Source organism: Balaenoptera physalus (genome assembly GCF_965194825.1).
Source record: "Balaenoptera physalus genome assembly, chromosome: 13".
NCBI lineage: Eukaryota > Metazoa > Chordata > Mammalia > Artiodactyla > Balaenopteridae > Balaenoptera > Balaenoptera physalus.
Window position 1 is genome coordinate 64,071,215 of NC_138892.1, and position 17,598 is coordinate 64,088,812.

General features: G+C 35.2%; 1 protein-coding gene across 11 annotated transcripts in view; it reads right to left on the reverse strand.

Moving 5' to 3' along the window:
- Positions 1–88: 88 nt before the first annotated feature.
- Positions 89–17,598, reverse strand: part of LARP4 (La ribonucleoprotein 4) — a 66,665-nt gene continuing 49,155 nt past the window's right edge. For 10 of the 11 annotated variants that reach the window (XM_082421343.1, XM_082421341.1, XM_082421344.1 and 7 more), the window contains 8 exons: positions 17,173–17,385; positions 16,566–16,681; positions 12,759–12,968; positions 12,063–12,111; positions 9,357–9,518; positions 5,970–6,094; positions 5,686–5,854; positions 89–4,547 (listed from right to left, as the gene is read on the reverse strand). In XM_082421343.1, the coding sequence (XP_082277469.1) occupies positions 4,209–4,547; positions 5,686–5,854; positions 5,970–6,094; positions 9,357–9,518; positions 12,063–12,111; positions 12,759–12,968; positions 16,566–16,681; positions 17,173–17,385 (1,383 nt within the window). In that variant the 3' untranslated portion in view covers positions 89–4,208. The remainder of the gene's footprint in view (positions 4,548–5,685; positions 5,855–5,969; positions 6,095–9,356; positions 9,519–12,062; positions 12,112–12,758; positions 12,969–16,565; positions 16,682–17,172; positions 17,386–17,598) is intronic. The other variant, XM_082421342.1, reaches the window with a different exon arrangement.

Below are 17,598 nucleotides of genomic sequence, written 5' to 3' on the forward strand. Positions count from 1 at the left end.
CTAGAGAGTGGGCAACATAAAAACTACTCAGAAAGTAAATACAAGTAGCCATTAAACATAAGCCACCTGGAGAAAAGGAAACCAGTCCTGCTTTTTAATAATTTTATTTTTTCTAATTTTGTGTTAATTTCCCATAGCACCTTGGCAATGTTGAAAACAAAAATACAAATACAACGATGTACTCATTTTAACATAATATGCATGAGCATGTGTCACACCATTGGCAGAGGGGGGGGGGGGAGTGCAGTTTTGACAACAAGAACAAACCTAAGCAATGGACAAGAGAAGCCAGATAACTGGTTCTGACTCCCAACCCCGAACATTTAAGAGATATCACTCATACCTGAATCAGGCAAAAAACAAAAAAACAAAACCCAATAATGATGTGGATTGTTTCTTATACTAATCAGTGTTTTGTGCTGCAAAACTGAAAATAAAACCATTTTATTGTATACACAGCCTGTTGATATCTCACTTGTACTTTCAGGAACCGTCTACTCAACAATTCACAGCTTTTAAAAATAAAATTGAAACTATTTAATAATTAGGTGGAATTTAAAAAAGAATACACTCTCAACTTGAAAACAAATTCTCTTTCAACTTCTTAAAATGTCCTCAATTAATGAGGACTGAAATGTCTATGTATCTTCTTGAAATCTCAGACTAAATTAGCATACACCAAAAAGCCCAAAGTTAAATTAATGGCCACCAAATTGTAAGGAAATATAAAAACTTAGGAAAGAACACCATACATTGTAGTTAAGAATTTACAAAAACTCCTCTTTCGTATTTTACCTTTTCTGTAAAAACAAAACAGTACTTTTAAAATATGGTTACTATACATGGCCAACATAAATAACAGACTTAACCCCAGTGCTGTTCAACTGTATCAAAGTAAAACCAATGGACATTTAAGCCAAAAGACTAAATATTTAAGGCCATAACTAATAAAACTATAGAAAGTGTTCAGTAACTTTTAAATACTAGTCTCTGCTCCAGCAGATGCTAATACTCCATCATTATGCCTTCTCCAAAGCCAACCTGGTATTTAAAAAGAAAAAGGAATGTACAACAATATTCAAGCTACCTTAATTTTAGAAACCAAAAATAAATAAATCTGCATGTCAATTGATCACATGCAAATTGAGCACACAAGATGATAAGAACAAAAAACCATATCACTTAAAGAGCTTATCTTCTTCCAAAATCCAGTTGAAAAAAATTTAGATGGATCATTCCTTTGAATGCCAGTGTCTATATTTGCAAAAATGAAATTACTCAGATTAAAGACAGGCCTAGATACCATGAAAACCTTAATTATCTGGATAGAAAATGGAGGTAAGTTTTGCCATATCTCTATCTATATACCTTCTCTGTGAAGTGCAAGGTGATGAACTTGTGTGACTCTTGTTCTCATGCATTTAAGAAGTATGGCAGAAGATCACTGAACCATACACTCAAGATCATTTGTATCTACTTTTACCCTCCAACAACCCAAGGACAAGTTAAGTCATAAGGATGAAGAGAAAAACTTGACATTTAAATTCCTCCTTCTAAAGAACCAAATAAATAGTTAAACTACAATGAATGCCCGACCCTCATCAGTTACAGAGTAATGCTGGACAAAAAAGCCATCAGTTTCACACAACTCATAGGCATCATTTAGATACAAACCTTAAATCTGATATAATAAAATAAATGCTAAATACATATTGTGAATATATATATTATATATATATACACACACACACACATACACCCACACATTATTCTTCCCTATACATCCCATCAAAACGGGAACTATTAGCTGTAATGAGGCAAATTAACTGAAAAACATTATATTTAATATGAAATTTAAAAATGGTCATGTCTTTAAATTTCTACTTTCAATAACACCTTCTGGGAAAAAGCAAGAACACACTTGCTTTCTTGAGAAAGAACTCTTTTCTTGTGTATCAATTAGAACATTTAGTTTTTAGAAGTTGGGTAGACTAACAGCAAGTCATACAAGGATACAAGTAATATAGGCCTATTTCTGTGACACATTGTAAAAAAAAAAAAGTATTGTTTCATCTAAGTGCAATAATTAAGTTTATAATCCTTACCAAGCGATTTTTGTAAAATGTTTATTCTCTTAAATCCAATACATTCACAGAGTGTTAACACTTTAAACGTTTATCATTTCCACCAGCTGCAGCATTATCTAAGTAAACCAAAATAAGCACTTTTATCATAGATGTAGTCAGTGATTATTAATACTTTTTTTTTTTAAAGACCTAAACTTCCCCCAAATTTCAGCACAGGTAGTTTTATTGTATGTTTCATTTAGTAGAAAATAGTGTGTAGAAATGAATAGTTTCAAACTGCTTAAATATATTATATCATGTTATCAATCCACCAAATCAAAAGCAATTGCCAAGCTGAATAATAAGTTACAAAGAAATGATAATTCTGGCTTGTACAGAAATGTGCGGTGTTTTCAAAGCTCTGAACAGTTACCTACTAATACAAATCTCCAAAGCTTAACTTAGAGTTGGAAGATGAGTTTCACAGTAATGTAATTTTAACCCTCATTTACATTCATTTTAATATATTACTAAGATGTTTACTCTATGTCACAATGGTGCTTTCCAGTGTTCACAATTTACAGTTTCAATTTGTACATATGTAATTCACTAACATAAGGGACAGTTATTACTATTACAAACTATCCCTAAAAAGAAAACAAAACCCCACCTTACATAGAACTCTGAAAATGGTATGACTTAAAACAGATTAATGCAACATGGTTTTTAATTTTTTAGCCATTTTCTAAACACCAGCATGTAAACTTGCCTATTTAATGTGAGAGCTACAACTTTATTCACTGAGAAATTATATGTTAATTTTAACTATCTTTCTAACCTTAACTCAAAAATTTTGTGACTTGCTGGTTCTGTTTCTGTGAATTCCAAACTGCTTTTTTTTTTTTTTGAGAAAGGGAAAGAAGGAAGGTGATAAATACATTGTAAACAGAAAAAGTTGTCCCCAAATTAAAACTTTAAAAAGAAATTTCTTTTTACATCTATACTATTTAACACTTTAAGAGTCAGCTACAATGTTTCATCTTTAACACTAACACAAATAAATTACTGTAGGGTCAGTCTGCCCTATCATTCTGGGATCTAAAGTTCTAAATACATGACCAGAAGAGTAAAATACTTTAACGTTCAAGTCAGAAATTTAGAACAGTTATATGATTTGACTAGACTGAGCCAGGCTACTAGAAACATACAATTCTGTAGGTGATTGGTTATTTTGCTTTTGGGGGTGGGTAGTCAAAGAACAGAGTAAGGAAGAAAGTAACAAAAGAAAGAAATCGTTTCCTATTTTAGGGGGGGAAGAAAAATCACAGGGCAGCTTAAACCTCTGAGCTCCATTTGACCCACCCACTCAGATATAACACAAAATTTTAATTTTTCAAATAACCCCCATTCTTTCCTTGAGTATCAAACTGATTGGTAGTCACATCCCCAAGTACAATCAGAGTTTAACAGCTTGTTGAATGAAATATTAGTAAGGTCAAAAAGACAGACTAAATTTCAAACTGGAAAAAAAAAAATCTACTCAAGTATTACATTCAGTTTTCAAATCATTTACTAACATGACAACAGATTTGGCTTCAATCATACTTGCACACACTCACACCACAACAGTCACCCCAGCCACTGATCTGTTTTGCAACACAAGGCCATATAGGCAGAAATGGCATTCTCCAAGCCAAACTTTAAATAGATTAAAAAAAGTAATTTCTAATTTTACAGAAATGTTTCTTCAAAAAATATTTTCTCTCACTCCCTCATCTCCTATACTGAAGGATGTATAATGTGTTTTTTTCCCAAGCTAAATCTGAACCCTCAAAATTGATTCCAGGCAGAAGATCTCTGCAAATTAAAATCAAAAACAAAAATAGAAAAATTATATTTTTATATATGTATACATATATATATATATTTATACTGATTGGAATCCTCCAGCATTTTAAAATCGCTTTAGAGATGAATTTTGGGATTCTATAGCTCACAACTCCAAAATCCATAATGATTTAAGGATGTACTTTCTCTTGTTTCCTTCCTGGCCACGCCCTCCCCTCCAAAACAGTTCAATATAGCCAGGCTCAAGTTTAATGGGAAGAGAGAGAAGTTTTTGAACAGTTTTTTTGTTTTTGTTTACTTTGGTGATCTGGGTGGCACGTATTGCTCTTTGCCATTACGTCGAGTCACTCCCTGAGGTATAGCCCTATGGCCAAACTGGCGTCTCTGTTCCCTGATTTTTCCAGCTGCTCCCCTAGGAATGGCATTGCCTCGGAAGCCAGAGTAATCCTTACTAGCCCTTGCTTCTGGCTTCTCATGTTGTTTCTCGAAGGACTTCTCAGGAGCTCCATTCTCTTCATTTTTGGTGGGAGATACTGCATTGGAGCGAAGTTCTCGCAGTGGCTGCACAAGAACTGGAGATGGCTCTTTAGGGGGCTTCTGGCACACTTCAGCATAACTTAGCTTCCGAGGTTCCTTTGAAGTAAAGATAAGAAACAAAAACATTTATGGTACATATTCTCTAAAGTACAGAAAGAATAGTGTTAACCACAAGAAATCAGTAAGTTATCTTGTAGGAAAGGGCACTAGGCAGTCTCTTATACAATGCTATTAAAGTGTACAGGTACAATCTTTAAAAATAAAATTTGTTGAATATAATTAAAAAGTCTTAGCAATTTATGTATGATACAATAATTTCACTTGAGATATTTATTTGAAGGATATACAAGTCAGCAATGTTTATAATGATGCAAAAAAACCTGGAAACCTAAATGGCTAACAAGGAAGAACAGATTAAATTAATAATGGTACATCCACATGATGAAATAAAATGGTTCCATTCTCTCTTCCCTGACTACAAAGAACCCTAAGAGAGATACCACAAGAATCTCAGCAGAGCAGTTGGAAACCAATAATATAAACTATTACCTCATCTGAAAAGGAGGAGAATAGGGATGCTGTGAGAATGGGCTAAAGCATAAAAGTCTTTAGTACTGGTCCTAGCATATAGTAGGCATTTCATAAGTGGTAGCTGCTATTCTATTATTATTATCATTATTATTAAAAGACAAGATAAAATGTTCTTAACCTAGAAAAAAGAAAGAGCTGTACCAAAAATGCTACTAGTTATATCAATGAATGAAAGACTTATAGGTAAATTCTGTGGCTTTTTTTCCCCTGCTTTTCTATATTTTTCAAATTATAAAAACGATTCTGGAAATTGAATAAAAATGGCAGTGGCCCCTCATGGGTTTCATAGATTTGTTAAGCATTATACAAAAAAGAATTTCAAGAGGCTCAAAGCCTCTATACCCTAGCCCAAAAATAGGTACAGTCATCATAATGAGAAGGAAGCTTCACTTAACCACAATCTGATTGGAAACAAAGCAATCAAAAGAAACAGAATAAACAGTAATTTCTTCATTCCCTCAACAAGGCTAAAATTTCCAATTTCTTCAGAGTGACTTTAAATTCCTTTTTTGATGCGGGCAACCAGCCCCAATTTGGGCTATTTCCAAATGACTCTGCTCTAGCAAAGAGTTATGTGAAAAATAAAATTTCTCATTATTTAACCTATTGTTTTATTCTCGCTAAACTAAATTCAACAAGTTACCTGTAGGGCCACAGCTACAGCTGCACTTATGTTACTATTACACGGTGAAGCAGTATTTGTTCTCGATGGCTTTGCAGTACTCGGGGAAGAAACTGGTATAGTTGTCTGGTTGGGAACATCTTTCTGAACAGTGGAATCCTCTATTAGATCCTTTTCTTGCTGAGTTGTGCTAAGGAAAAAAGAACTTGACATTAGGCTTAATATAGAGCACAAAGAAACACCTGAGAAATGATCAGAAGAAAAAGTAATCTTAATGTGAAAGATCATCTACTTTGAAATTGTACCTTAATGCAGAAAGCTCAGCTGTACATGGAGGACTGGTGCTCATATTGAGTTGCTGGGCAGAGGTGCAGTCTGTCTGTTCATCCTCTGCAGTCACTGGGCAACTAACTCTCAACTCTTCCTTATCCTTAAAGTGGAAACATATTTCAAAATTGAACTTATATAGATAATTCTCCAAAGAAGATAAACAAATGGCCAATAAGCACATGCATGAAAAGCTCAACGTAACTGTCCATTAGGGAAATGCAAATCAAACCCACAATGAGAAACCATTTCACACTCACTAGGATAGCTATAATCAGTAAGACAGAGAATAATGAATGTTAGTGATGGTCTGTAGTTATTGGGACTCTCATACACTGAGGGTGGAAATGTAAAATGATGCAGCCACTTTGTAAAAACAGTCTGGCAGCTCCTCAAAAAGTTAAATATAGAGTTACCATATGACCCAGCAATTCTGCTCAGTTATAAACCCAAGAGGAAACACATGTCTATACAAAAACTTATACACAAATGTTCACAATAGCATTGTTCATAATAGTCAAAACGTGAGAACAAGCTAAATATTCAGCTGGTGAGTGGATAAACAAAATGTGGTATAACTATCCAATGGAATATTATTGCACAATGAAAGGAATGAAGTACTGATACACTCTACGACAAAGAATGACCCTTGAGGACATTATGCTAAGTGAAATAAGCCAGTCACAAAAAGACAAATACTGTTTGATTCCACTTATATGAGATACTTAGAGTAGTCAAATTCAGAGACAAAGCAGAATGGTGGTTGCCAGGGGCTGAGAGAAGGGGGGGAATGTGAGCTGCTATTTAATGGGTAAACCATTTTAGTTTTGCAAGATAAAAACAGTTCTGGAGACTGGTTGCACAACAATGTGAATGCATTTAACACTACTGAACTGTACACGCTTAACATGGTTAAGATGATAAATTTCATGTTATGTGCATTTTACCACAAGTAAAAAACGAATATCAAGAAAGAGCCCTAGAAATTAAAATCGACCAACAAAATAAAAATTTCAATAGGTTTTTAGGGGTATGGGATTAAAATTTTTAAAAATTTCAATAGGTTTAAAAGGTAACATTCAGGATAACTTTGTAGAAAATACAGACAGGTACAAAGATAAAAATTAGAAAAGCCAAACAAGAAAATCAGAGGTTCAACATAGAAGGTCCAATATCAAATTAAGTGTTCATCCCATATTTGTGGGTTGGAATTACAAGAAGTACATTTTATTATTATTCTTTAAAACTGTATCTGTGGGGACTTCCCTGGTGGCGCAGTGGTTAAGAATCCGCCTGCCAATGCAGGGCACACGGGTTCGAGCCCTGGTCCAGGAAGAGCCCACATACTGTGGAGCAACTAAGCCCGTGCGCCACAACTACTAAGCCTGTGCTCTAGAGCACGTGAGCCACAACTACTGAGCCTGCGTGCCTAGAGTCCGTGCTCTGCAACAAGAGAAGCCACTACGATAAGAAGCTTGCGCACCGCAATGAAGAATAGTCCCCGCTCGCGGCAACTAGAGAAAGCCTGTGCGCAGCAACAAAGACCCAATGCAGCCATAAACAAACAAACAAACAAGCAAATAAATAAATGTGTCTGTGTATCATACCTCACCAAATCTGAGAAGCCATCAACTTTAAAACACACCATTATTTTATATACTAAGAAAAAACACTGCCACTAAAACTACAATAGTTTTTAAATTATAAGACAGCCTGACTTTCATGGGGAAAATGTAATAACAATAATTTTTTTTTTAAAAAATGGTCTATCTTAGAAGTGGTGAAACAATTACCAAATTGCATAATTTTTTTAACAAGGGAAGACAGTGAAATACCTTCAAACTTCTGAGGGAAAATGATTTCTAATAGAAAATTCTACAGAGATAAGCTACTTATCAAGTGTGAGAACAGAAGAACATTTCAGAATGCAAGATCTCAAGAAATTTTTACTAAAAACCTTATACAGGAAGCCTGGGAAGATGTGACCCACCATAATTTGGGAAAGTCAAACAAGAGTAAGAAAAAGAAGGGATCCACCAAAGAAGAGTAAAGAAAATTCCCAGGATGACAGTGAAGTCCCAGGAACACAGCTGTGCAGAGTATAAGAAAGGAGACATAATAACAATATACCATAAGCCTCAGTTATGGAAAAAAATGATGCAATACTGAGATGTGACATACAAATGATGGCATGACCTAATCTAACTGGCAGTGTCTTTTACTTTCTTAGTAATACCAAAATAATGGGGTATCTCATAATTGATGGCAGTATAGATATGATGAAGTACAATGTACTGAGAGGATGAGAAAAGTATATTGGTTTAAGAGAGCTAAACCGTTAGCTTCTAGAATGTAAAGTTAATAGACAATGTCTAAAACTGAAAAATCTAAGAAGGAGCAGTATAAACATGTTAATTAGATATACAGGGATAAATGTCAGGAGAAAAAGCTAGAGTTGAAAGTGGTAGCAGGGGACTACTATTTTTCATTATAAGCCTAGATATACTATGTACATGTACTCTTAAAAATGAAGCTGAGGGCTTCCCTGGTGGCGCAGTGGTTGAGAATCTGCCTGCCATTGCAGGGGACGTGGGTTCGAGCCCTGGTCTGGGAAGATCCCACATGCCGCGGAGCAACTCGGCCCGTGAGCCACAATTACTGAGCCTGCGCGTCTGGAGCCTGTGCTCGGCAACGAGAGGCCGCGATAGTGAGAGGCCCGTGCACCGCGATGAAGAGTGGCCCCCGCTTGCCACAACTAGAGAAAGCCCTCGCACAGAAACGAAGACCCAACAAAGCCATACATACATAAATAAAAAGGATGTAAGCAGACAAGAATAGCATTAAAAAAAATAATAATAAATAAATTAAAAAAAAAAATGAAGCTGAATTAGAAACAAAAGGTAGAAAATGAGAAAAATTTGTGGGGCATGAGGATTTAGCATATAAAGAGGTCTACACTCAAAAAAATATTGTAGGATGGGTTATCCCAACCTTTTGACATCAACTCTCCATTTATTTGGAAGACTGAGTTTACCAGAGTAGCTTAGAATTCATTCGCGTTATCACTTAATTATCGATATATGCACTTAAGTGGAAATGACACTTTCCATTCAGCTTTCATAAATTAGTTCTACCAAGCTAGGTTGACTGATACAAAGACAGGCAAAGGTGAAGAAACATTTTATTGACGTTGTGTAGCTTTATCACAAATCTTTTCGTAATACTCAAAGTATGCTAAAAACCCCATGAATAAACACTATGATAGAAATAAGCATTGAGAGCAAATAAAATTTTAAATAATAACCATGAAAACAAAGGCAAAAAATTGGTCCCATAAGATAAAGATTGGATGCTTCAGTGTTTACCTTTTCTTTGCAGACACCTTTAACAACATCAGACATCCTACTCTCCAAAACAAGTTCACCTGGCGTTCTTGATGAACTTCCAGGTAAAGGAGGAAAATTTGAGGCTAATAAGTCAAACTTTGGTGTTGGAGCCTTTGCTTCAGCTGTTGAAGGATGGGGTCTCTAAAAGACACAAATCAAAAAACAGATTACATGCTCATCTCATTCTCTAATCCTGTACCACAGAAGCTGAAAGCTCTAAGAAACAAACAAACCAAACTCCACCTAATGAAGAGAACTATTCCCCTATAAATTCTTGGATTCTCATTTTAGTTGAGTTCTCATTAGTATTGATCAATCCGACTTATCTTTAGTCAGTCAGCTCCTTCTCTTGGTTCTTTTGCAAACTCTGCCACACTCTTTAAACCTTCTAATCAATCTCCACTATTCTTTGCTTTCTAAATTTGCTATACCCTCTTCCATAACAAAAATAAACACAAAAACCCCTACACTACCTAAATTTGCCATTATCTTTTCTCCTTCTATAGTCTCAAGGGAAAACAATACCCTTCCTTGAAAATCTTTTCATCTTTCTCCTCCACCTACCACTCTCTATACCCTCTGACAAGCCTCTCACTTGTTGTATCTTCTTCTCTACTCCCTCACCGCACCACTAAAATTGCTTTGACAAGTCACCAATGCCTTCTTCCACAATGCAAAATCTGACAGACTTTTTTTTTCTGACCTCACTCTAGCATTTGGCATGGTAAACATTCTTTCCTGTGGGAGCTCATTCTTCCGTTAGCTTCTGATACCTCTTTTCCTTAATTCTCAGATCTGACAAGCATGTGCTCTTCTCACTCTGACCACCTCTTTGGATGGTTTTGGTTTCTATATGATTGCCATTCTTTCTCCCTTTCCATACTCTCCCTGTGTGATATCCATTATCCACAGCTTCAACTACTACCTACATGCAAACAACTCTTAAAACAATCTTTTTCACCTTATGGTGAATTTTTGGCTGCACAACTCTGAAAATTAACCAAAAATCACTAGGTTGTACGCTTTAAATATTTTCAGACCAGATCTTTGCCTGAAACCCAGATATCAATTTGCCTATTAGCTATTTCCACTTGGATTTCTCTTGGATACTTCAAACAACAAAATGAATGATCACATTTTTCAGCCCCACAGCTACTATGTTCCTCAAGTTCCATTCTCGGCCCTTTTTAATATCACTTACTCTACTGAGAGTCCCCTGCATGATCTCATCTACTCTTGTTACTTTAATTACTACATGTAAGCTTACAAATCCTAAATTGTACCTCTAGCTAAGATCTCCTTACTGCACAAGGGTACCCCCACCCTGCCCTTTGTACTATGAAGCAGGCCGGTCTCCTGTTTCTTCAGTCCTCAATCCAGGTATTTTCAACATATTAAACAGACCTCCAACCTAATCTCTCCTCTCCTTAATCGTTCAGGTCCACTTGAGGATTCACACAGACTGCTACAATGGTATCCTAAAAAAGGTGTTGCCTAAAGTCTCAAGGCTGCCATGATATAGAAAGCTATAAATGAAAAACCAACACTTTTAAAAGGTTCACAGTTTGCCCCAAGGATTATTCTTTGTGTTATAATGCAATATTTTTCTTCTTTGAAAATCTGTACCTTTTCACTGCTTAAACATGTGATATCTGTATACTTATATGTATATGTACACTATATAGTATACTATTATATATGTATATAACTCACTACTTATACATGTAAAGCAAGTATTATATTTCACATTTATGATATAAATGTAAATTCCAGGCAGGGTTTTCTTGAGACCTCCATGTCTTCCTATACTATTTTTATTCCTCAACTCCTTTTGACCACAGTTAAGAAATGACAAACATTCACCATGAACAAACCAAACACACAAAAAAATATGAATAATTTGAAGCTAGGTAAATGAGGATTCAAATAAGAACCTGCCTAGAACTATAAAAAATTTTTAAAAAATCTCTAAGTGGTTTCACAGGATTGGCAAATATAAGAATCAGCACTAGGTAGAAAACTGCCCCCAAGTAACAATTAATAAATAGTATAACAGTTTCCAATACCATCCAACAGAGCTTTAAAAGTGAATCACATATGCTACCAGACTGGCAAAAAATCATATACTTTGTAAGGCTTATGGATAAACAGAAACTTTTTTTCACAGAGTGAAAATCAGCACAACCCCTATAGAAAGCCATTAGGCAGCAACTCACTGAATTGTGACTCAGAAATCCCACTTCTAGGGATTCTCCTTCAGATACTATTGCACACGTAGGAAGTGATGGTTATATGAGGTTATCAATGCACTGTTTGTAACAGCATTGTAAAATCAAAAGACTGAAACTCTTTAAATTTCCATTAATAAAGCAATAATTAAACTTTCCATGGAATATTTTCATATATTTTATTTTAAACCATGTGAATAGATTAGGTATTCAAGTAATTTTTTTTAAAAGTGAGCAACACAGGTCAAAGCTCTAACTATATGTGTGCTTTAAGGGTGAGGGGTAATGGTGATGGTGGATATTTCAGGGTCAAGAACAGGCTCTAATCATAATCAATATTATAATCAATAAAACAAAAACCCGGAAAGATACACCAGAAGTCAGCGCCATAGTAAATCACAGAAGAAAAAAAAAAATTGAACGTATGTAATTAAAGGTTAAAAAAAAAAAAACTTACTGGGATCCTTTCATCTTCCCGACGTCTTCGACCTCTGAAGAGAGTTCTCCTTTTAACAATGACAAAAGGGAGTGGGGGTGGGGAAGCAGGTGGGAGGGACAATTCATAAGTTTCTTCAAATGTATACATTCTATCATAGATGGGCGAACTTCTATTTTAAGTATCTATACTTCCTAAATCTCCTTTATTATTAAAAGATATATTTTCTTCTGAAGAGACGCTGAGCTAATCTACCAAAAACTTCACCTACTACCACCACCACCACTAAGTAAGCTGGGCCCATTTTTATTAGCAATGCTCCCTCCAAATCAGAAGCATATTAGGGTTCATTTTTTTTGTTTTGTTTAGGAAGGGTAGATAACATATAACCCCATTCCCACAGTTTAGATGTTGCTAGAAATTAAAACTATGATGCAGATGGAATCTTATCTTTCTAAGCTAATCTTTCCTTAGTGAACTGTGAAGAACTTCAGAATAACTTTTATAAACCTCTGACTCAGAGCTATATGGGCATTCTGAATTTCTTAATTATGAAAAACTAGTAACACATATTACATGAATAAAGTATTTATTTAGCATAACTATATACCAATAATTAAATTTAAAAATCACTAGATCGTGGTCTTCAAACATTCATATTATGATTAAAGAATTTTCATATACCTTATTTCCATATTTATTACCATACTTCCTTACCTGCCCCTACCATAGTCCCCATTCTGTTCCATCTGCAAAGTGGGAGTCTCTTTTGGAAGGTAGCTTTGCTCCTGGTGCCCTGTTACTGTAGGGTTATGTCGTTCAGTTGGAAAGTTCCTTGAACCAGATCTGTTCAATGGTCCATCCGTCAATGACACAGAGCCCTCTGTTGAGTGTTCTGAACCACCTGACCTAAAATGAGGCTTCACACTATAAGAAATATAAGACCATATATGTGAAAGGATAAATTAAAACAGAAAATATTTTCTCTTAATGGTAGAAACTCTTAACAGGCCAAGTTAAAAATTGCCTTCTGCTGTATTCTGATTTTCCATAAACTGGGTTGGACACAGAGCACTGTGTTGTAAAAATGTAAACCCTTTAATGTCTCAGACGTATTATTTTTAAAAGGCAAAGAATTTTTACATTAAAAAAAGCTGTCTGGAGAGATTTGGGAGGTGATCCAAAGTTCTTCAAGATAAGGCTACTTCTACCCCCAAATTTAGGATATAACTAGGATTTTACCTAATTTCTTTAACACAAACTGCAGTTCTGACACATCTAAATCAGCCAGGCTGGAAGCTTATTGAGTCTATGCCATACATTCTCAATGGGGCAACAATACCCCCAAAGGGAGTAAGAATTGGCATACATTACATAAATAGATATACAATAATCTCTAGTATTAAATTTTCATATGGGGGAAAAGTCTAAAAAAACTCTTTAGGGGACTGATAATTTTTTTTAAAAGTAAGGAACAGTGGAATATATTAAAATCCCAGCTTCCTACTAAGCATCCCCCTCCAAATGAAATCAGTTGTTCAAAGATCCAACAAAGATGTGGGACCAAAAAACTAGGAAAATATAACGCAACTAATAGCCTGGCATGACTTCATGAATTAAGGTATGGAATCTGGTAAAAAACAAAAAACCAAACCAAAGACAAACAAAGCAAAACAAAACAAAAACAAAATCCACCTACATCTAACAAAAGTAGCTTTTATCTTGGATGATGGGTATAAGCACCCAACTCTCTTAACAATTTGTAAGCAGATGAAGCTAGGGTAGGGTAAAGGAGAGGATGCAGTTTAATCAATAGTGAAAACATCTAAAGTAAGCCCAAGCAACTGAGGACCCTGGCTCTACAGGAGATTAAAAAAGGAAGTAATAGATTTCTATTTAGCCCCTGGCTTGCAGTTTATATACTCCATTTTTTTTTAGTCTATTTTCATAGTTACAAATTTATAATATTAATAACATACTGTAAATTCCGGGTTCTTTGAATAGGGATTTAAAACCTCATAATTATGAACAATTAAACATTAATTCCAATAGCATCTCCAGCTATCCTACTAACTCTTTAGAGAATATAACAAATTAGATTACTACTACTAAAACTTAAACATAAAAATTAGGCTATAAAGTTGGGCTAAGTCTCATATACAGTACTTTTCCAGATAATTACTTATACGTTACAAAATAGTTTCTGAATAGCAACGAAATTTACAGTATGTCAACTAACACAAACTAATTTACATTATCCATCATATCTGAAAATGACCTCATGAGGTAGATATTGCTGTTTATGTATCTGTTCAGAAACTATCACTCACTGAAATTTTCTCATTGCATTTCAATACACCCAGTAGACAAGTTATTAGGTTTAACAGCCCTCAGATCTCATAATCTTACCCTTCACAGAGAGGGACTTACAATCGCAGTCTTGGCAAAAGAAAAAAGGATGATGAAAGAAAGAAGTGATAAAAGATGTAAAGGAAGAAGGAAAGTGACAGAAAGATAAAGTATGAAAGGTAGAAAATTGCCCAGACTTCTGAAAGTTAGTCCTATTCTCTCTAAGTAGGTCTAGTGATCATCACTGGGCTGTTACAAGGTTAATGTAATAAACTGCTCCTTGACTGATAACTTAAATAAATAAAAATAAAGGCCTGGCAGCGGTCACTTCTTAGAAGTAAGAAGGAAGCAAGGATTTGGGTTGGTGGTCAAAAGCCTCTAGTTCATCTGCAATATCCGCATTTTTATAAGGAAGTATTCGTGTATTATTTCTGTGACTAAAAATGAACAACAACCTGTATTGGTCAAACAAACGCAAAAAATTGTACACAAGTAGTTTTGAATAACAAGCAAAATTATACTAAACCTATCCTATATCTTCAAAACCACAGATATATCTCCTTATAAGCAAGAATGACTTGGGACTTCCCTGGTGGCGCAGTGGTTAAGACCCCGCGCTCTCAATGCAGGGGGCTTACGATCGATCCCTCCTCAGGGAACTGGATCCCACATGCACGCCACAACTAAGGTGCCCACCTCCTGCAACCAAGGAGCCCACCTCCCAAAACTAAGACCGGGTGCAACCAACCAACCAACCAAATAAATAAATATATATTTTTTAAAAAGCGAGAATGACTTGACTGTCATTCTTGGCTTTCTTACTGTATTTTTACCTCTTATTGTATTTTTTACCTCTTGAAAGCACAGCAGTGCTTTCAAGTGACAATAAAGGAATACCATAAGCCCACTTAATGTATTTTTAAGTCAAGCATCTGCAAACACCAATACTTTTTGTTGTTATTAAAAATTGTTTTTAGTCTCTTATAACCAAGACGTCTACTTCACGTAAGTGTTTAAAGCAAAATTCACCTCTTCAAAGAAATGTGAAATCAACAGATACATATTTTTACAAAGCTACTATTAATAATCATGAGAAATCTGTATCTCCTCACAAGGGAGGTTATAAACTGTCATTTGTATTAACTCAATTATTTTTAAGAAAAAAACTTTACTAGCTATAGTAGAAGAAAAGAAAATGTGCTAATCTCAGGTCTGCTGCTGATAAAAAGCCATGTAACCCTAGCAAGATATTCATCCTCTTCAACTTTCACTTTCTTCAATTCATCTGTAAAATGAATTAAAACTACATCATAACAAAGGTCTTTCCAGATTTAAACATCACTGTCTCTGTGTGCACATGGAAATTAAATAATCTTTTTGGAACAACAGGATGAAGGTTAGAGGACAGTGTGTGTTTTTAAAGCTCACTGTACTTCTACTCATATGTCCTAGCAATACTTGAATTTTGCTGTTATTACTGTATCACCAAACTAAGGGTCATCTACAAGAGCACAAGTAATCTTTTGTTTATAAAGAATCCTTCATTCTTACAATATGAAGAGTTCTCATTTGAAACTTCATAAAGCAATTAAGAATGTGTATATGTAGTAAAATTTTCTGAACACTTAAAAATGATCTTCAGGGAATCCCCTGGCAGTCCAGTGGTTAGGACTTGGTGCTTTCATTGCCATGGGCCCGGGGTTTGATCTGGGGAACTTAGTCAGGGAATTAAGATCCCACAGGCCGCAAGGCAAGGACAAAAAAAAAAAAAAAGATATTCAAATGCTTTAACCAACTGTGTCAGTTAAAGTGAGTACATGGCTTCCCTGGTGGCGCAGTGGTTAAGAATCCACCTGCCAATGCAGGGGACACGGGTTCATGCCCTGGTCCAGGAAGATCCCACACGCCGCGGAGCAACTAAGCCTGTGCTCCACAACTACTGAGCCCGAGTACCACAACTACTGAAGCCCGCGCGCCTAGAGCCCGTGCTCTGCAACAAGAGAAGCCACCCAATGAGAAGCCTGTGCACCACAACAAAGAGTAGTTCCCGTTCGCCGCAACTAGAGAAAGCCTGCGCACAGCAACTGAAGACCCAACACAGCCAAAAATAAAACAAATTAAATAAATAAATTTTAAAATAAATAAATAAATTCCAGCTATCGTTTTTCATCTTACCGATTTTTTTGGAATGGTCGACCCATATTCACAGCAGCAGCAGCAGCAGCAGCATTTGTTTTGTAAGATCCTGGTGAATTAAAGCCATTCACAAAACTACCATTGGGAAAAGGAGCCTAAAAGAAAATTTGAATGTTTAAAAGCTATTCATAGTAAAGACAAAAACCTGGTGTGAGGGTCTTAAGAAACTTCTGATGAACTAACGTAGCATCAATTTCTTTGATAAGCCAAAAATAATTTTAAACATTTGCAATACTCACTCCAAGTTATCACTTGAATTACAGAACAAGGAACAACTGGTTCAACACTTAATAAAGAATATTTCTCTCTGAAAAAGTTTCACAAAACTTTAAATCATTCAGGATTTTTCCAGTCTATTAATTTACCAGCAATTTAAAGAATAAAATGATAGGAACCAATAGCTCAACTCTTAGTCATACGCATATATTTGATATGGGGGATTAAATATCCTTATCACCATTTAAAAGCCAGAAAGTAACCAATATCAACACAAAACAAAATAAAATATGAACTCTAATTCTAGCTGATTTCTTCAAATTTCAGCTTCAGTGAAAAAAATGTATTATTCTGTAAGGATCTCACTTACCAGTGGTGTTTCAAAGTAAGGTGTGGGATTTGGAGACCAAGACTGAGGCACAATACTATAAACAGAGTACTGTTGGTGAGGATTATATACAGGCTGCATAAAGACCGGTGAGGCATACTGTGCTTGAGTTTGAATGGGAGGACTATACATACTAGAATCCATTAATCGATAACCATTCTTAGCAAAAAACGTATTGATGGCTTTTATCCTTGCCTAGAAGCAAGAAGAACACAAAGGATATAATCACAAAGGATAAAGTGTATATTTTCACAAATATATTTAATTTACATTTGGAACATATTTTCCATGACATTACTTCCATGTACTATAGAGTTAGTAGAGCAAAATAAAATGATTGATAGCTGTACTTTTAAAAACTTCTACATGGCAAATACAATTAATACAATAAACAAAGTAAAACCACAA